Source organism: Priapulus caudatus, unplaced genomic scaffold (genome assembly GCF_000485595.1).
Source record: "Priapulus caudatus unplaced genomic scaffold, Priapulus_caudatus-5.0.1 Scaffold695, whole genome shotgun sequence".
In the NCBI taxonomy this organism is placed as follows: domain Eukaryota; kingdom Metazoa; phylum Priapulida; class Priapulimorpha; order Priapulimorphida; family Priapulidae; genus Priapulus; species Priapulus caudatus.
Window position 1 is genome coordinate 54162 of NW_014577756.1, and position 14581 is coordinate 68742.

General features: G+C 43.2%; 2 protein-coding genes across 2 annotated transcripts; one reads left to right on the forward strand and one right to left on the reverse strand.

The window, feature by feature from the left end:
• Nucleotides 1-104: 104 nt before the first annotated feature.
• LOC106812869 (pleckstrin homology domain-containing family M member 3-like) lies at nt 105-4049 on the forward strand. Its single transcript, XM_014816863.1, has 6 exons — nt 105-301; nt 784-906; nt 1068-1180; nt 1444-1575; nt 2027-2197; nt 2673-4049. The coding sequence occupies exons 1-6, from the start codon at nt 274-276 to the stop codon at nt 2808-2810; spliced, it is 705 nt and encodes a 234-aa protein (XP_014672349.1). The 5' UTR covers nt 105-273; the 3' UTR covers nt 2811-4049.
• A 576-nt stretch (nt 4050-4625) lies between these two features.
• LOC106812865 lies at nt 4626-11424 on the reverse strand. The gene is made up of 7 exons (XM_014816857.1): nt 11361-11424; nt 10692-10872; nt 9871-9977; nt 9404-9523; nt 8586-8733; nt 7301-7427; nt 4626-5149 (listed from the first exon to the last, which is right to left on the reverse strand). The coding sequence occupies exons 1-7, from the start codon at nt 11422-11424 to the stop codon at nt 5024-5026; spliced, it is 873 nt and encodes a 290-aa protein (XP_014672343.1). The 3' UTR covers nt 4626-5023.
• Nucleotides 11425-14581: the final 3157 nt, after the last annotated feature.

Genomic DNA, 14581 nt, shown 5'->3' on the forward strand with positions numbered 1-14581 from the left:
ACGACAACGACCCTTCATGCCGTAGTGCATTGTGTGAACGTTTGAGTACCAAATGTATGGTTTATGCTTGAATATATTTCATATATAGATATAATTGACACTCAGTGCTTGCTTCGCAACTATTTAAGCATGTAAAAATGTACGTATGTAAGTGTGCAATACACACATGTTGATGGTTCGACAAATCATTTTATCCAGCGAACACAGAATCTGCTTGCTATAGTGGGAAATATATGCAATGAGAATGGACTTTATGCTCAGAATTATCAGTGCATGGGATGCTCAAGACCCATTGGAATGAGTAAGTTCAGCAGCTAGAATTATTACTCTGCATACAATGAAGCATACTCTAATATAATCTCTCATAATCACATAATCTCCTATATTATATTCTCGGTTAGACAGTAATAGGTTTCTATAAGAGGAGTCTAGTCTAAATAAGGGCATCAAAATCGAGACTTAGAAGTAACAGATAACCCGTGATAATACATTTACGATAATTCAGATACACAATTCGTTCGTGTTAGAATCATTAGAATGGAACAAAAATGGAGCGAAAACAGTTGGGCATTATATGTCTGCATATACCACAAAACCTTGGAAGAGTACAGTGGAATAGATGGTACTTTTGAATTTTTACTCTACTACACAATGTACACCCTATTAGATATGCACCATATGATTTACTATATGGTAATCATTTATATATCGTTCTTAATTTCTTCTTTGATGCATTTGAATGTCGGTTGTTTTTTGACATGGTTTTTTATCTTGTAACTGTAGTTTATGGCAAAGCACGAGTGTGTGCATTTGATGGTGCATACTATTGTTATGAATGCCACGAGAATGACGAAAACGTTATCCCAGCGCGGATCATTCACAACTGGGACTTTCGCAAGCACAAAGGTATGTATGTCTGGAAAGAACTGGAGAAATAGTACTTCATAATGGTAATGGTAAAATGGTAATGTGACTAGTGGGTTCATTTGAATTCACTTTCATTCGTTCCATAATTTTTCCTTGGATTGTCTCTGCTGTAATGTAATATTCCAACACCATCTCCACAGTTGCAAAATACACCAAACTTTTGCTCGATCGCATCCAGGAGGAGCCACTGTTTGATCTAGGACGACTGAACCCATCCATATATGGAGTTGTCAGTGAAATGCACGACATATTGGTACGTTACGTGACTTTGGAAATACTGACTATAAAAATTAATATTAACATACTATAAATTAAATAAATAATTAATATTAACATATTTATGTAGTACTAGCTGCGGTTACCCGCTGCGCTGGGTAAAATCGTGCTACCAATTCATAGTACTAATAATCGGACACAATAGGAACATTCGGGAAAAATGGAGAATAATATTGCACACAATATCAATATTTAGAAAACATCGTAAGTGTCGTAAGTGTGGAAGACGTCACGTTACAGGCTCTCAGAAGACGGTTGAACTTCCTCAAGACGTACCTGTTCACCTGTAAGCAGTCGGTGGCGGACGAGCTGAGAAAGCAGGTGTGGCCGCGAGAATACCTGTACGAGAACGTACACCTGTACTCCACGTCGGTACGTGCGCTTAATTACTATTAACCATGCACATTGTTCTGCTATGAACACCCGAGAGGGCTCTCATATACAATCTGCCTCTATATTTACATATTACAGTCTTGTAAAACAATGTGATTACATTGTGATATTTTGTATTACAATGGTCTTCTCAGAAGAATACATGTGTTCATATATCGATGAAGATTTTGTATTACAATTCATAGTGGTGTGCTACCAGACTGGCATCATTTTATCATTTAATTGCTACATTTGTTTAACGATAATTTTGTATTACGACGGTTTTGTTGGAGCAAATCCCGAGACGTTACTGTATAGGAGCGTGACTTACAAGAATATAATACAAAAATATATTTGATAATAACATGTCGTTATCTTGCTCCTGTGATAATTACGATATGTATAATAAGAATTTAATAACGATTCCACGCTGTTGCTTTCCATTCTGTAGGAACTCCTTCAGGTAGAGTCTGGTCTACTGCAGCAGACGCTGAGGCGATTGGTGGCATACTGCATGAAGCATGTCAGCACCTGTCCCCTGTGCACTCAGAAGGGATTCATCTGTGAGATATGCCACAACCCGAAAGTGATTTTCCCCTTCGAGGTTTCGACGACGTACCGGGTGAGTGTGCGCGATGAAGCTAGAACTATCTAACTTAATCCAAATTTTATTCTTAATCTCTAGAATGGAATAACCCCAGTAATTTGTTACGCACACTAAAATGTTAAAGCCCTTTGACATCTTTTATACCCCTTTTATACCCCTTTTATACCTCTTTTATACCCCTTTTATACCCCTTTAAAAACGGGGTACACATTGTATCTAGCAAATTAATAGTGGTTTGTGGCATAATGCTGAGCTTCTGCCTTGCTCTGGTCATGTTCACTAGGCAGAAAAAAACGAGGTAAAAATCACTGATTTGGCAGAGGTAAATGCTATCCAAAGCTATCGGAGATCACGTTTTTTTGGAAATCCTTTCCCCATTCACTAATGAAACCCTCATTCGCACCGCTAATGAAACGCTAAAGCACGCGTGATGGAATACCTGTAGTGTATTGCTACGCACGCGTCACCTGACGTTTGATCGTCGTTTCAGTGTGACAAATGCCAGACCGTCTTTCACTCGGACTGCATGAACGAGCTGAAGCCGTGCCCCAAGTGTGAACGACGCAAGAAGCGACAGCAGAACGTCGACACGATAGATTACGCCTACGTGCCTGACAGCGAAGCGTGAGTGCGGCCATAGAGGGAGCTAGCGGGCGGGGCTCGAGGTTGGCGCGAGGGCAGCGAGCTAGGCGACTTTCGTTCATTGAGTCGTTAGCATTCAATGTCGTCCTGCAGATGGTGTACCGTAATGTGACACGAACAGTAGGGCGGGCGTCGTTGGCGATGCGTTTGCCACGAGAGTAAATGATTTCGATGTTGCATCTATACCGATGAATCTGGACTTTGCGATAAGACCGTGGAAGCGAAGTGAAAGTTACAGCGTTTTTTTTACATCTTTAAGAGCCGCCGCAGGCTCAATGGTGCTTTGCTCACTCTTGTTTCGGCGCGAGCAAGCGACTGAGACTACCAATGCGCTGCTCAGTAGTATGTGACGTCGGCAAGCCGAGTGATGCCCCTCCTCAATCATTCTACATCTATGTTATATACTTATCTATGCGACAGGGAATAGTAGTTGTTATAGATGTAGAGCCTTGAACACTTCCCTACCCAGGTTACCGTCCGTGTGGGTGTACATTCGCTGCGGCAGGCGCGCGTGGGTAGACAGACTCGCATTCTAAACACTCGCATCGGTACGCTCGGTGGATGTGAAGAATTAGACGCTCGTCAACGTATAGGGGGCGTTGTGCAGACTATGTGCTCCGATTGTTCACCCCTGCGATTACATGATCGTTAGTCGATTCATTATTCATTGGATTCGGTGGCGATTTATTACCGAGAGTGCAATTCTCACTGCATGCTTATTTAATCTTCAAGATGGAAGATTAATTAGATTGGCGGAAAAAATCAGCAGATCTTTGCTTCAACGGTCAACGCCCATGCGTGCATGATTTGTGATTATAACACAGTTGGCCGTTACCGTCAGCGGCACGATAAAAGGCTGTAATTAACTTAATTTATTGCGCCGATTGCCACTTGGGCTGTCTATGGGTGATATAGCAAGGATTGTATCGAACGGCGTTATGGTGCAGAGCGATGTTAGTGACGTAGATGATGTTTCCCTAGCATGCTAAAACTCGGGTGCACCACATTTTACGGAATATGGAGAGCTTTTAGCTGGTGGTAATTTTAATCCCTTATCACATCTCGTGGTTTGATAGAGATAATGAGAATGCTGAAGGAAATATGAATCTACATATTTTTTATGTACAGACAGTTTTTTGATGTTTTTTGACAAGAGTAACATGCAACGTGCGTGTAATTTGAACATTGTAAAATACAGTGCTAGAATGCCTATAAGTTGAAATTATACAGTATTGTGCCTTTTTTTGTTTTGCAATATACTTTAAAATTAAGTACAGAGCATGATGTAGAAAGGTCATTAACACACAGAATAACACAGTAGAGCAGGAAGCAAGAAGCAAATAAACTGATGATGAATGGTTGTCACTAGGATTATCTGTCTGGTACACGGCTTCATGTAGAAGCTGTAACTGATTCTACCTGCCAGGTATATGGTTTACCTGCCACAGGTGCCACCTGTTGGATAGAGAGTTTCATGTAGTGGCAGTCACTGATGCCACCTGGTGGATAGAGGGTTTTGTGGATCAGCTGTCACTGGTGCCATCTGGTGGATAGAGGGTTTTGTGGATCAGCTGTCACTGGTGCCACCTGGTGGATAGAGGGTTTTGTGGATCAGCTGTCACTGATGCCACCTGGTGGATAGAGAGTTTTGTGGACTAGCAATCACTGGTGCCATCTGGTGGATAGAGGTTTCTGTAGACTAGCAGTCACTGGTGCCATCTGGTGGATATAGCTTCATGGAGTTGCAGTCACAAGTGTTACCTGGCAGACACAGGAAATCTGGCACCATGTGGTAGGTGCAGGGATGCGTGGAAGTATCAGCCATGGACACCACCCGGTTTTTAGAGGGCCAATGTGGCACCACACTAATATGGCACCACGCCAATGTGGCACCACGCCAATGTGGCACCACGCTAATGTGGCACCACGACAATGTGGCACCACGCCAATGTGGCACCACGCTAATGTGGCACCACGCCAATGTGGCACCACGCTAATGTACCATGCCAATGTGGCACCACGCCAATGTGGCACCACACTAATGTACCACGCTAATGTGGCACCACGCCAATGTGGCACCACGCCAATGTGGCACCACGCGGCCATCTTTATGGAGAGAAGCTGTCGAGAGAGCAGCACCTGGCAGTGATGTGACTTCATGCGGCTTCGGCGTTGACCGACAACGACTTGACCTAGCAGTCACAAGGCTTGATGCAGAGCGGCAGTCGACGATGCCAACAGCAGCAGCAGCAGCAGCAGCAGCGGGGTTGGTGCGAGCAGCGGGCATGCATCGTGCTCATCGTGCACCGTCTCGTGGTCTATGTCCTGCCGGGAGAAACAAGAGCGCGTTCAGCTGACGGGGAGCGGTAAGGCGGTTCAGTTGTCATCGTGACGGCGACCATATGTTACGATAACATACTTGTGTGTGTAGGTGAGTAGGAAGTGGAAGATACTATCAACAATTCAATAAACCCGCCGAACTAATCGCATTCACCAAGTATACATCTAAAGTGTACAGCCTAACGAGGCAATTATGATACTCTGTATTTTTCTGTTAATATAAATTCTATTAGGATGGGTATACTTGCAACAGAGCATTTACACTACTATATTTTAAATTATACAACTAATTACTGATATTTGCATTAATGCATGCCTTCAGTGACCGACTAGTATTATCATTATAATAGTATAATCATTTAAAGATTTTTTACAGAATTTTTATTTTAGCTGCCTGGTTACGAAGAAGAGTGCCACACATCGGTCGATCAACTCACGCAAAGAAACAAGGGAAATTTTCGTTCAGTATCATGTTGACTTCACCCAATCAAAAATATCAATAGCTGCCACTATAACTTTTTAAGTTCTGGCTGTGAAGTTGGTTCACAACATTGAACACCTGCTGAAACCTAAAGGCTGCATTTTAGCGCCGCCACTGAACTAGGCGGGGGTTTGAGAATCCCTGATGTGTCATGTATCGACGGCTTGGGAATTATGCTGCTGCTCGTGCGCACGAGGTGTTTTCTGTAAGAGGGGCATCCGTAGTGTATCCATTAAACCTGCAGAATGGCCCCCCGCAGACAACCACTTAGCTGTCCCGAAATACATCCAGCGGGGATCGAAGCATCTTACCCTTTAGTTTCTCGCGAGATTTCTGTTAATCTCGCAGAAATCTTACAAGATATTGGCGGTTATTTCCACGAGACTAGCAACAGTTTTGGTTCTTTCCATCAGTTTTTTTTGCACTTTTTAGGTTTTTTGAGTTGTAGTGCTTTCAGCTGTTATAGCGGAGAAAAAATCTACCTGGGCGATTGTTGGAATTCGCGGCGTGATATCACTCCCCTCATCATAAAAATTTCTAGATAGATTTATGAAATATTAATGTGGTATATCATAGATTAGAATCCATTGCAAATTAGCATAAATTATTCATGATAGATGATTTCAATCTAAGATTGCCAAATGTTTTGCAGTGAGAGTTCGTGTATCATCATGCATATATATATGTATTGCGTGGTGACGTCACGAGTATGATGCCTGTAGTCTGTACTCGCACTCTACACTTATCCATTGATCTGCCGCGCTCGTAACTCGCTCCCTGCTGGAAACGTACAGGTGCTAGGCGCAGGTCAGAACTGCGTTTTCTGCTCGTTAATATCTACTTTTTCGGGGACAGAACTAAATTCTCTCGTTTTCCTAAAATTGCCTCGGTTTTCCCCGAGTGACGCTTAGTGCTCTCGTCATCGCGCGTAAGTCCCCCGAATATCTCAGGAGTCAATAATTTAAGTGCGCCGCTGAATGCTATACTGTGGATTGCGTCGTGATCTCCGCGGTAAGTTGGTTGATAACAGCAATAACATGCGTGTGGGAATAGAGCGAGCGTGTGTGGGTGGCAGCAGCCTAGTGTGAAAGCCAAGCTAGATGAATTCTAGGTGATATCAAGGAGAGTTTGGTCGGGCAGAAACGAACATTTGTGAGCGGTGCATCTATCGCAGAGCATTCCGAGCTAAGCTCTCGATCTAGTAAACAAAGCAAAAAGGATGGTGACAGATATAGAGAGAGAGAAAGTTTCCGCGGTGGGTTTTCGTTCGTTAATTCACATGATTGGCAATTCACACGAGTATGTGCAGCACAGTAACAAGCTAAACATGCTGAACATGCTGGCTTCCTTCAGGTCTTTACCGTCAGCGACCTTTTGATCAGATCGTCTCTGTGTGCACTTGTTTGTTTCTTGCGCTCAAAATCCCCTAGATATATATCACTTCCCACCCCTAGTCTTCCCATCTCTCTTAACTAAGAAAGGTAAAGAATGTAAGTGCCCCCACTTGACCACCCCCACACACTCTTCCCCACTCCCACCTCCAGCTAAACTCACCCCTACTCTCCCTCTCCTCCCACCCCAACTCCGCCCTACTACAAAATAGATATAATTAAAATGGCATGGGCGGCGGGCAATATTGCTATAATGTGGCTCACGTGTTCGGCGATCAGCGCAGGACACACGTTCGATGTGATGACATCGAACAACCCGCTTAGAAGTTCGTAGGTCAGATGGCACGAAGTGTACGCCTTCCCGACGGAAGTGAACAGTTCTCGCAGACTCCTGAATAACACAAGAACATGCGTTACCATGACAACGACAAAACGCTGGGGAATGGATGCGGCTCGATCCCATCCGGGTACCCTGGGTCTGGCGTGAGTGTACGCACGCCAGACCCAGGGTACCCGGATGTGCGGCTCCCTGCTACCCTGAAAGACAAGCACATGCGTTACCACGACGACGACAAAACGCATGCGGAATGGATGCGGCTCCCGGCTACCCTGAAAGTCAAAAACGTGCTATCAAAAGCTGTCAAAAGCTATGAGACGTAGGCAGTCGAGGTTTAGCGAAATCAGAAATGAGTTCGTGGGATAGTTCCAGTCTTGCATTACCGCATCAAGTGGTTAATGCGTGTGAGTGGGTGCGACGATGCGAAATAAAAGAGTTCTCGATCTTGCTCGTGTGGGCTTCGTAACAAGCAGAGCTATCAGCTGCTGCGACGCAAAACCATCGCTGCTGAATAATTTGTGGTTGAATCGCAACTGCCGCGTAATTATTTTTATTAAGTGCCGGAGAAAGCTGGAAAAGGCCAGCCAGCCAGGGCCGCCACTTTGAAGTGTGCACACTAATTGCTCCAGGCAGATGGTGCTTGGTTAACAAGCAATATTCGACGATTATGCTATTTCTGACCGGGCATTTTTCTAGATTCCGCGATCCGTTTTTGCGAGAAGGTCGGTGCACTGTGCATTGTGTTTTACGATGACCGAAACATCTGCTGATGGGCATAAAGTGCTTTGGTGAAGATGTATTCTATTTCGTAAATGGCTCTCGTTTACTGCTGTTAAATTATACGTGAAATCGATATGAATGTGCGATCTTATCTCAACTGTTTTTGAAAACTTTTTCGGAATTAAAAAAAAAAATCTGTAGAATCCTCCCTCCCCCAACCATTCCTCTGTTCAGCATTCACCGAACCCATCCTTTTCAGGAAGTCTGGATTTGCCCCTGATATTTGCCATTGATATTTGCCAGTGATGAATAGATTCATACTAGATATCAGCACTAGGGAGAAGCTAGTGAACCTCATTATGATGAAAGTTTAATTACGTACAGCATTTAGCTCAATTTAAAGCTATTTATTTTTTTCCACATATTTATAATTGCTCGAGTTTTTTTCGTGACGGTTTGTGTATAAGCTAGAGCTTTATAATTATGACTCACTCGCAGTCACTGTCAGAGAGCAAGCCCCCATCGGTGTTCCACTGGATAGTGTCCATGGCAGCGTTTGCCATGTGTCGCAGCTGTACCTCAGAACCGTTCAGCAGGCGAAGTTGCCTGCTGCATTCTATCTCTGTCTCAGACGTGGCAACTGTCGAAATTAATTGGAAAAAGTTTAATTAGCGTTTGCGTATATATTGATCAATGTGTGGTTACGCATGCAACATTGTATAGTGACACGGATTTTGCTAAGTCGTAGCGTAGCTCTTCCTCTGCACACGCTGTTTAGAACACATCGAATGCTTTCACTGTTATCCACTAGATCGCCCTGAGGCCATCCTTAAAAAATTATATGTTTGCTGTCCTCCGACCGACCCACGAAATTAGGCGCGACCCAAAAGTTTTTTTTACATTTTGGGATCCTTTTTTTTTTTTTTTACATTCCTCATAGTTAAGACTGAAACACAAAGCATGTGTGGCAAACATGAGGACAGACATAAAATAACTATTATGTCTCACACAAAAAAAGACCTACCTACCTACCCACTAAAAAAATCATGGGTCGGGGGACAGCAAACATAGAATTTTTTAAGGATGGGCTGACTATAGCTGACTATGGGCTGACTATATGATCCCGATATATTTCAGAGCTTTCTTCCACTGGGAGAGTGATCCGCTTACAAATTTGTGCGCGAAACGTCAAAAGTGGCTTCTCTCCGCTCCGCTACCTAGCACTGTTTTGAGATATTAGCTAGTGGCTTCGTGAATTATAGACACATATGGTTAGCTTCTTTTAGATTTCGATTTTATCGTATCGTCACCCTTTAGAAGGTGAAGAGAGGAACCGCAAAGAAACTCCTTGACGGCCATCGCTGCGTCGCGGTAGAATCGGAAGCCATTGTACGTGAGTTCGACCGGTGTTGTCGTCGAACTCTCTCCGTCTGTGGGCGAGAACACGCTCGATAACTTACTGCACGTGGTTGAACGAATGAACACTGCGTGGGATTTACGATGAAACGATTATAAAAGCTGTAATATCGTTATAAAACGTTTAACACAAATTGTGACACATCTGATGTGGAAAGACTACTGCTATTTCATTATATATATATATATCGAATACTAAGTTCATGTGCACAAAGATAACTCAACAGGCACGTCACAGTTGCAGAATTGCAGGAATATATGAGCAGTTTACTCTTGATACTAGTTAGCACCTTGGACCTATATATTATACACTGGTACGTATCTATACATATATGATCATGGTAGCATCTTTAGAGCTTACCAAATAAAAGATACGCAGGATTTCGAAACAAAGAGCCATCAATGAAGCATGATGATGTTTCAGAAGTATTTAGGGCGTCGACACAGTCTATCATGCCATCGTACTCGCTGAAATTAAAACACATTATGGCTCATTAAGAATATTATTACATGGCTCCAGTTTTCCCACGTTACCAAAACAATTTCCGTGACCGCCCCTTCACTGGCCATGGTAACTTGAAAGACTGGACTGAATCTTGCTACAAAAAATGGTACTTGAAATCTGCTATTTCTCTCACTCGATGTCTTATGCTTGCTTAAAGAAATTGTCAACAGTGTTCTTTCTTTGAAGGCAAAATTTGCCTTACTAGTCCCCTCCAACTTGCTATGGTGACCTAAGATTTTCTGATTAAACTAGCTCGAGACAACAGCTGCCTTGCCTCTAAGCAAAATTAAAATTCTACCATAGGTATTATATGATACATGATATATGATGAATTATATATGTACATGGATTCTTCATATGTACAACAGCTTTCAACACCAACCAACTCGATCAAATATAATTGATTATAATTCTACTCGCAAAGAATTATAAATACAAAATGCGGCATGTTAATAATATACAAAATAATAATAATGTGATCAATAATCCATACATATCATGAATTACAGTCGCATATTAGTAGCTGCATAATGTCCTATCCATGAGAAATTTGTAGCAATAAAATATAGCTCTTTATAAGAAATAGAGTAGAAGTAGTAAAAGAAGAAGAAAAAGAAGAAGACGAAGGAGGAGAAGAAGAAGAAAAAGTAGAAGCTGTAATAGTGTAATACAAATACCTGCAGAAGAAATCTGTGAAGCTTTGTGCTGCTGCAGACAGTACCGCACTGCTCTCATTAGTGTTTATCACTGCACTCACGGTCGTATTGTAGTAGGTCACAATACTAGAGCTGCACTCAGTGAGTTTGCTCTCAGATACTACACAAGATGCCCTAGCCATGCGTCCAAGTCGTCCATACTCTGTAACCAAACTAACAAGTTTAGACAACCTTTAACTATATGAATCATGTACCAAGCTAGCTCTTATTTAATTTATACCCGGCAAAAGGGGCATATGTGATTATGTATAATGTAGCTCTAGCTCACACTACATATATACATACATACAAGATGTGATCAAAAGGTTTCGTTGCAGTTTATGGTATCATTTCTTAGTACATTACAGTGATTACTACAGTGGAAGACGATCATTAGGAATCACATGAAGATCAAGAAGGACATGATTAGGAAGTGAAAGAAACAATGAATGGGAAATAATTCAACACGATCATAGGCGGCAAATTAAAGACGTCAATAGAGTTAATAAAGTGGACTTGAAACTAAAGAGAACCATGTAAGTTTACGGCAAGGTTTAGGGCTTCACCAGACAACATCGGTAGGCCCAGTACTCGGTATTATTTCATTTCAATGATATAAAAGCAATGCACTGCATCACGGTGATAACTCACCTGTTAAAGGCGAGAAGATAACTGCAAATATAAATAAGTACTTCAACATCAGGATATTCTTCATATTTATAGTTTATACTCGGAGACGAGCAACTACGAATTCTGTTAAATGATGCTTCTGCTAATTTGCTAAATTTAAACAGCATATGATGTGGCGCCATCTATTAAATACTAGTAGAAGACTATGCCCTACCAAGAAGCTATGTATATACCTATAATTATTTCTTTATATAGCTTCTTTGTGACCTACCATAGATATATTTGTGTTTGTATATTATCAAACCAATGAGCTAGATATACAACAATATGTACCAAGCAAGCTTCCAGGGAGCTATATCAATAAACATATCTACATACACATTGAGTCCGTAGCGCGCGTGACCTGCGTATATGTATGAAGGATATATAATTATGTGCGTGCGTCACTGCGCCGTGTATGATAAACGCTGAGGCATTTTAACTCTACCGAATATCAGTAAGACAAATTGTATATACATCTATCATTGACATTAATTATAGTACGGGTATTTACTATTTATTTATTCAATTATATATATCATTTAGAATATTAATGACTATGGAGTTTTGCAGTTAATATCAACCCTTGTTTAGAAGGGGAGTCAATATGAGCACCGTCGCAGAAACTACCTTGCAATATATATCGAAGTGTGTATGTAAACGAAATGTTCTACGTATATTACATAAACATGTCAAGCTCAACGATCTAGACATTATCCAGATAATATCTAATAAATGTTTAAAAAATGGAGATACGCGCATTTAATTGCAAGCGGCTGACGTTGTAAACAGCCTGTCAGTGCTAAAATCAACACTAGGAAACTGATGAAAACATCTCGATCCCCTTTCCACGTCTCTATATGTACACATACACAGGCACTCGCGCATGCGCCCACTTAATTAATCGCTATCTGTCTGGTTTGCTTTTATCACCAACACCTCTAACGATGAGAACGCAAGTGTGTTTGATTCTGCCATACAATAATACACATAATTATAATACGAATACGAAAGATATTAAATGATGTCCATACATACCCGCACCTTCCGCCGCTTCCACCTCTTCGCTTTGCGTGCGTTCGTCTGTCGCTTAACAAACAGTAGACTACACGAGGAAATACCTGCTAATTAATATACATTAACCTTTACGCGGCATTGCCAGGAAGCTGGTCTCGGTGCGCGGTCGTCTGTTTCACGGGACCACCCCATGTGTAATGTGTGTAAGAGGGTACCGCTAATGCGTGCGCGGTTGCTTCTAGCACGCTGACGGTATATACAGCGGGATGAATAGCTACGGGAGTTGAAGGCGCAGGAAATCTGGTAGTTAGGGTTAGTTTCCCGTGCGCACGCGGGGACTCGATCCGTATCCAGTTGTTAAGCGCGATGGGCAAAAACACTAAACCACCCGGCACCACGTGTACGTACAGGTTAAGTGCGTGGCAATTTCCTGAAAACTTGTTCTATAAACGGATTTGTATATATGATAACATTTAACACGTTCTCAATATTTAGGTATGTATTCGTACTCAGACATAAAACCGCGTAAACACGAACGCACGCACACACACACACGCACACACACGGCGCACGCACATGCACGCACACACACACACACACACACACACACACACACACACACACACACACACGCGCGCGCGCGCGCGCGCGCGCCCATACACGTACACGCACACACATACGCGCGCGCGCACATACACATACGCGCGCGCGCACATACACGTACACGCGCGGCGATTTTCAGTCTCATTCGACTAATCGGACACATCAATCTTGTTCGATACTCTTGATCAGCGATCGATTTCCCTAGCCAACCGGCGTGCGCCCAATGTAATCTAAATGCGCGTTTAAATGAGTTTTTTAATGTGCGTTTTTTTTCTACATCAATCGGCGATTTTCTGCCGCGTTTATGCGTTCAGCTGCTACCAATATATGGTGTCCTCCTGTTTAGCGTTTATAACCCGATAATTATTTGTCCTTCCGGAAGCCGGATGTGACAACTTATCGATGCGCTATGTCGCGAACTGTCGTTAAATGTTCTCGGTGGTATGTTCCTCGACCATCACGCGACTCTCTCAGGTAATGAAGATGTCACATGTGCACGTACACACGATAAGCAATTTACATCGAGGAACGACGACACTCGGTAGACCCCTCTCGTATTATTATATATTATTATATAAGGCCCGTGCTGTGGTCTCCCTCTTGGTAACAGTGTAGCGGCGATGATGAAGAGTAGGCAGGTGAGATATTATAACGTATACATTATTATTAACGACACGTGTAACGTAACGTTATTATTATTATATAAGGCCCGTGCTGTGGTCTCTCCCTTGGTTACAGCGTAGCGGCGATGATGAAGAGTAGGCAGGTGAGATATTAACGTATACACGTCTGCGTGCGATCGGCCGCTGCGGTGCTTGCCAGTAGCAAACAGAAGCCCGTAATTAGGAGAGCAACCGCGCCGTTGTTGCTAGCGTGCGTGCCAACGGGGATATTTGCTCGCGCCACTAGCATGCACATCTCATATTTACGAACTCTGAACAAGGTGTTGAGGGCGGTTCGTTGCGAAATCGTATATGCATGGAAATTATGCAACGATGCGAAATATCGGACGCCGCAGCTCGTGTGCGTGTCGTCATCGTTGTGGCGAATAAGTGCGAGAATATTTGGGAATGTTACGATTCGGATGAAAGTGATTTATATATGCACACATCTTGTCACGTTTACGCGATGCTATACAATGTGCGAACGTATGCGGCGTATGCGATTGTGAACGTTTCCGTGAGGGTGTGAATGGTGTTGTGTATGGAGATATATTGTGAAATTGGAAACGTGTGTACGTGCGTGTGTGCGCGCTTGCGTACGTGTGAGCGCACGTGTGTGCACGCGTGCGTGCCTGCATGTGTGCGCAGCGTGTGTATATATGTGCGTGTGCATGCGTGTTTATGGGTGCGCACGTACACATGCGTGCGCGTGTGTGGTACGTTTGTGCTTGCGTGCGTGTGGTGCGAGCGAGCGTGCGTGCGCGCGTGTCTGTGAGTGTGCGTCGGTGTATGCGCGTGTCTGTGAGTGTGGGGGTGTATGCTTGCGCGCGTGTCTGTGAGTGTGCGTGGGTGTATGCGTGCGCGCGTGTCTGTGAGTGTGCGTGGGTGTATGCGTGCGCGCGTGTCTGTGAGTGTGCGTGG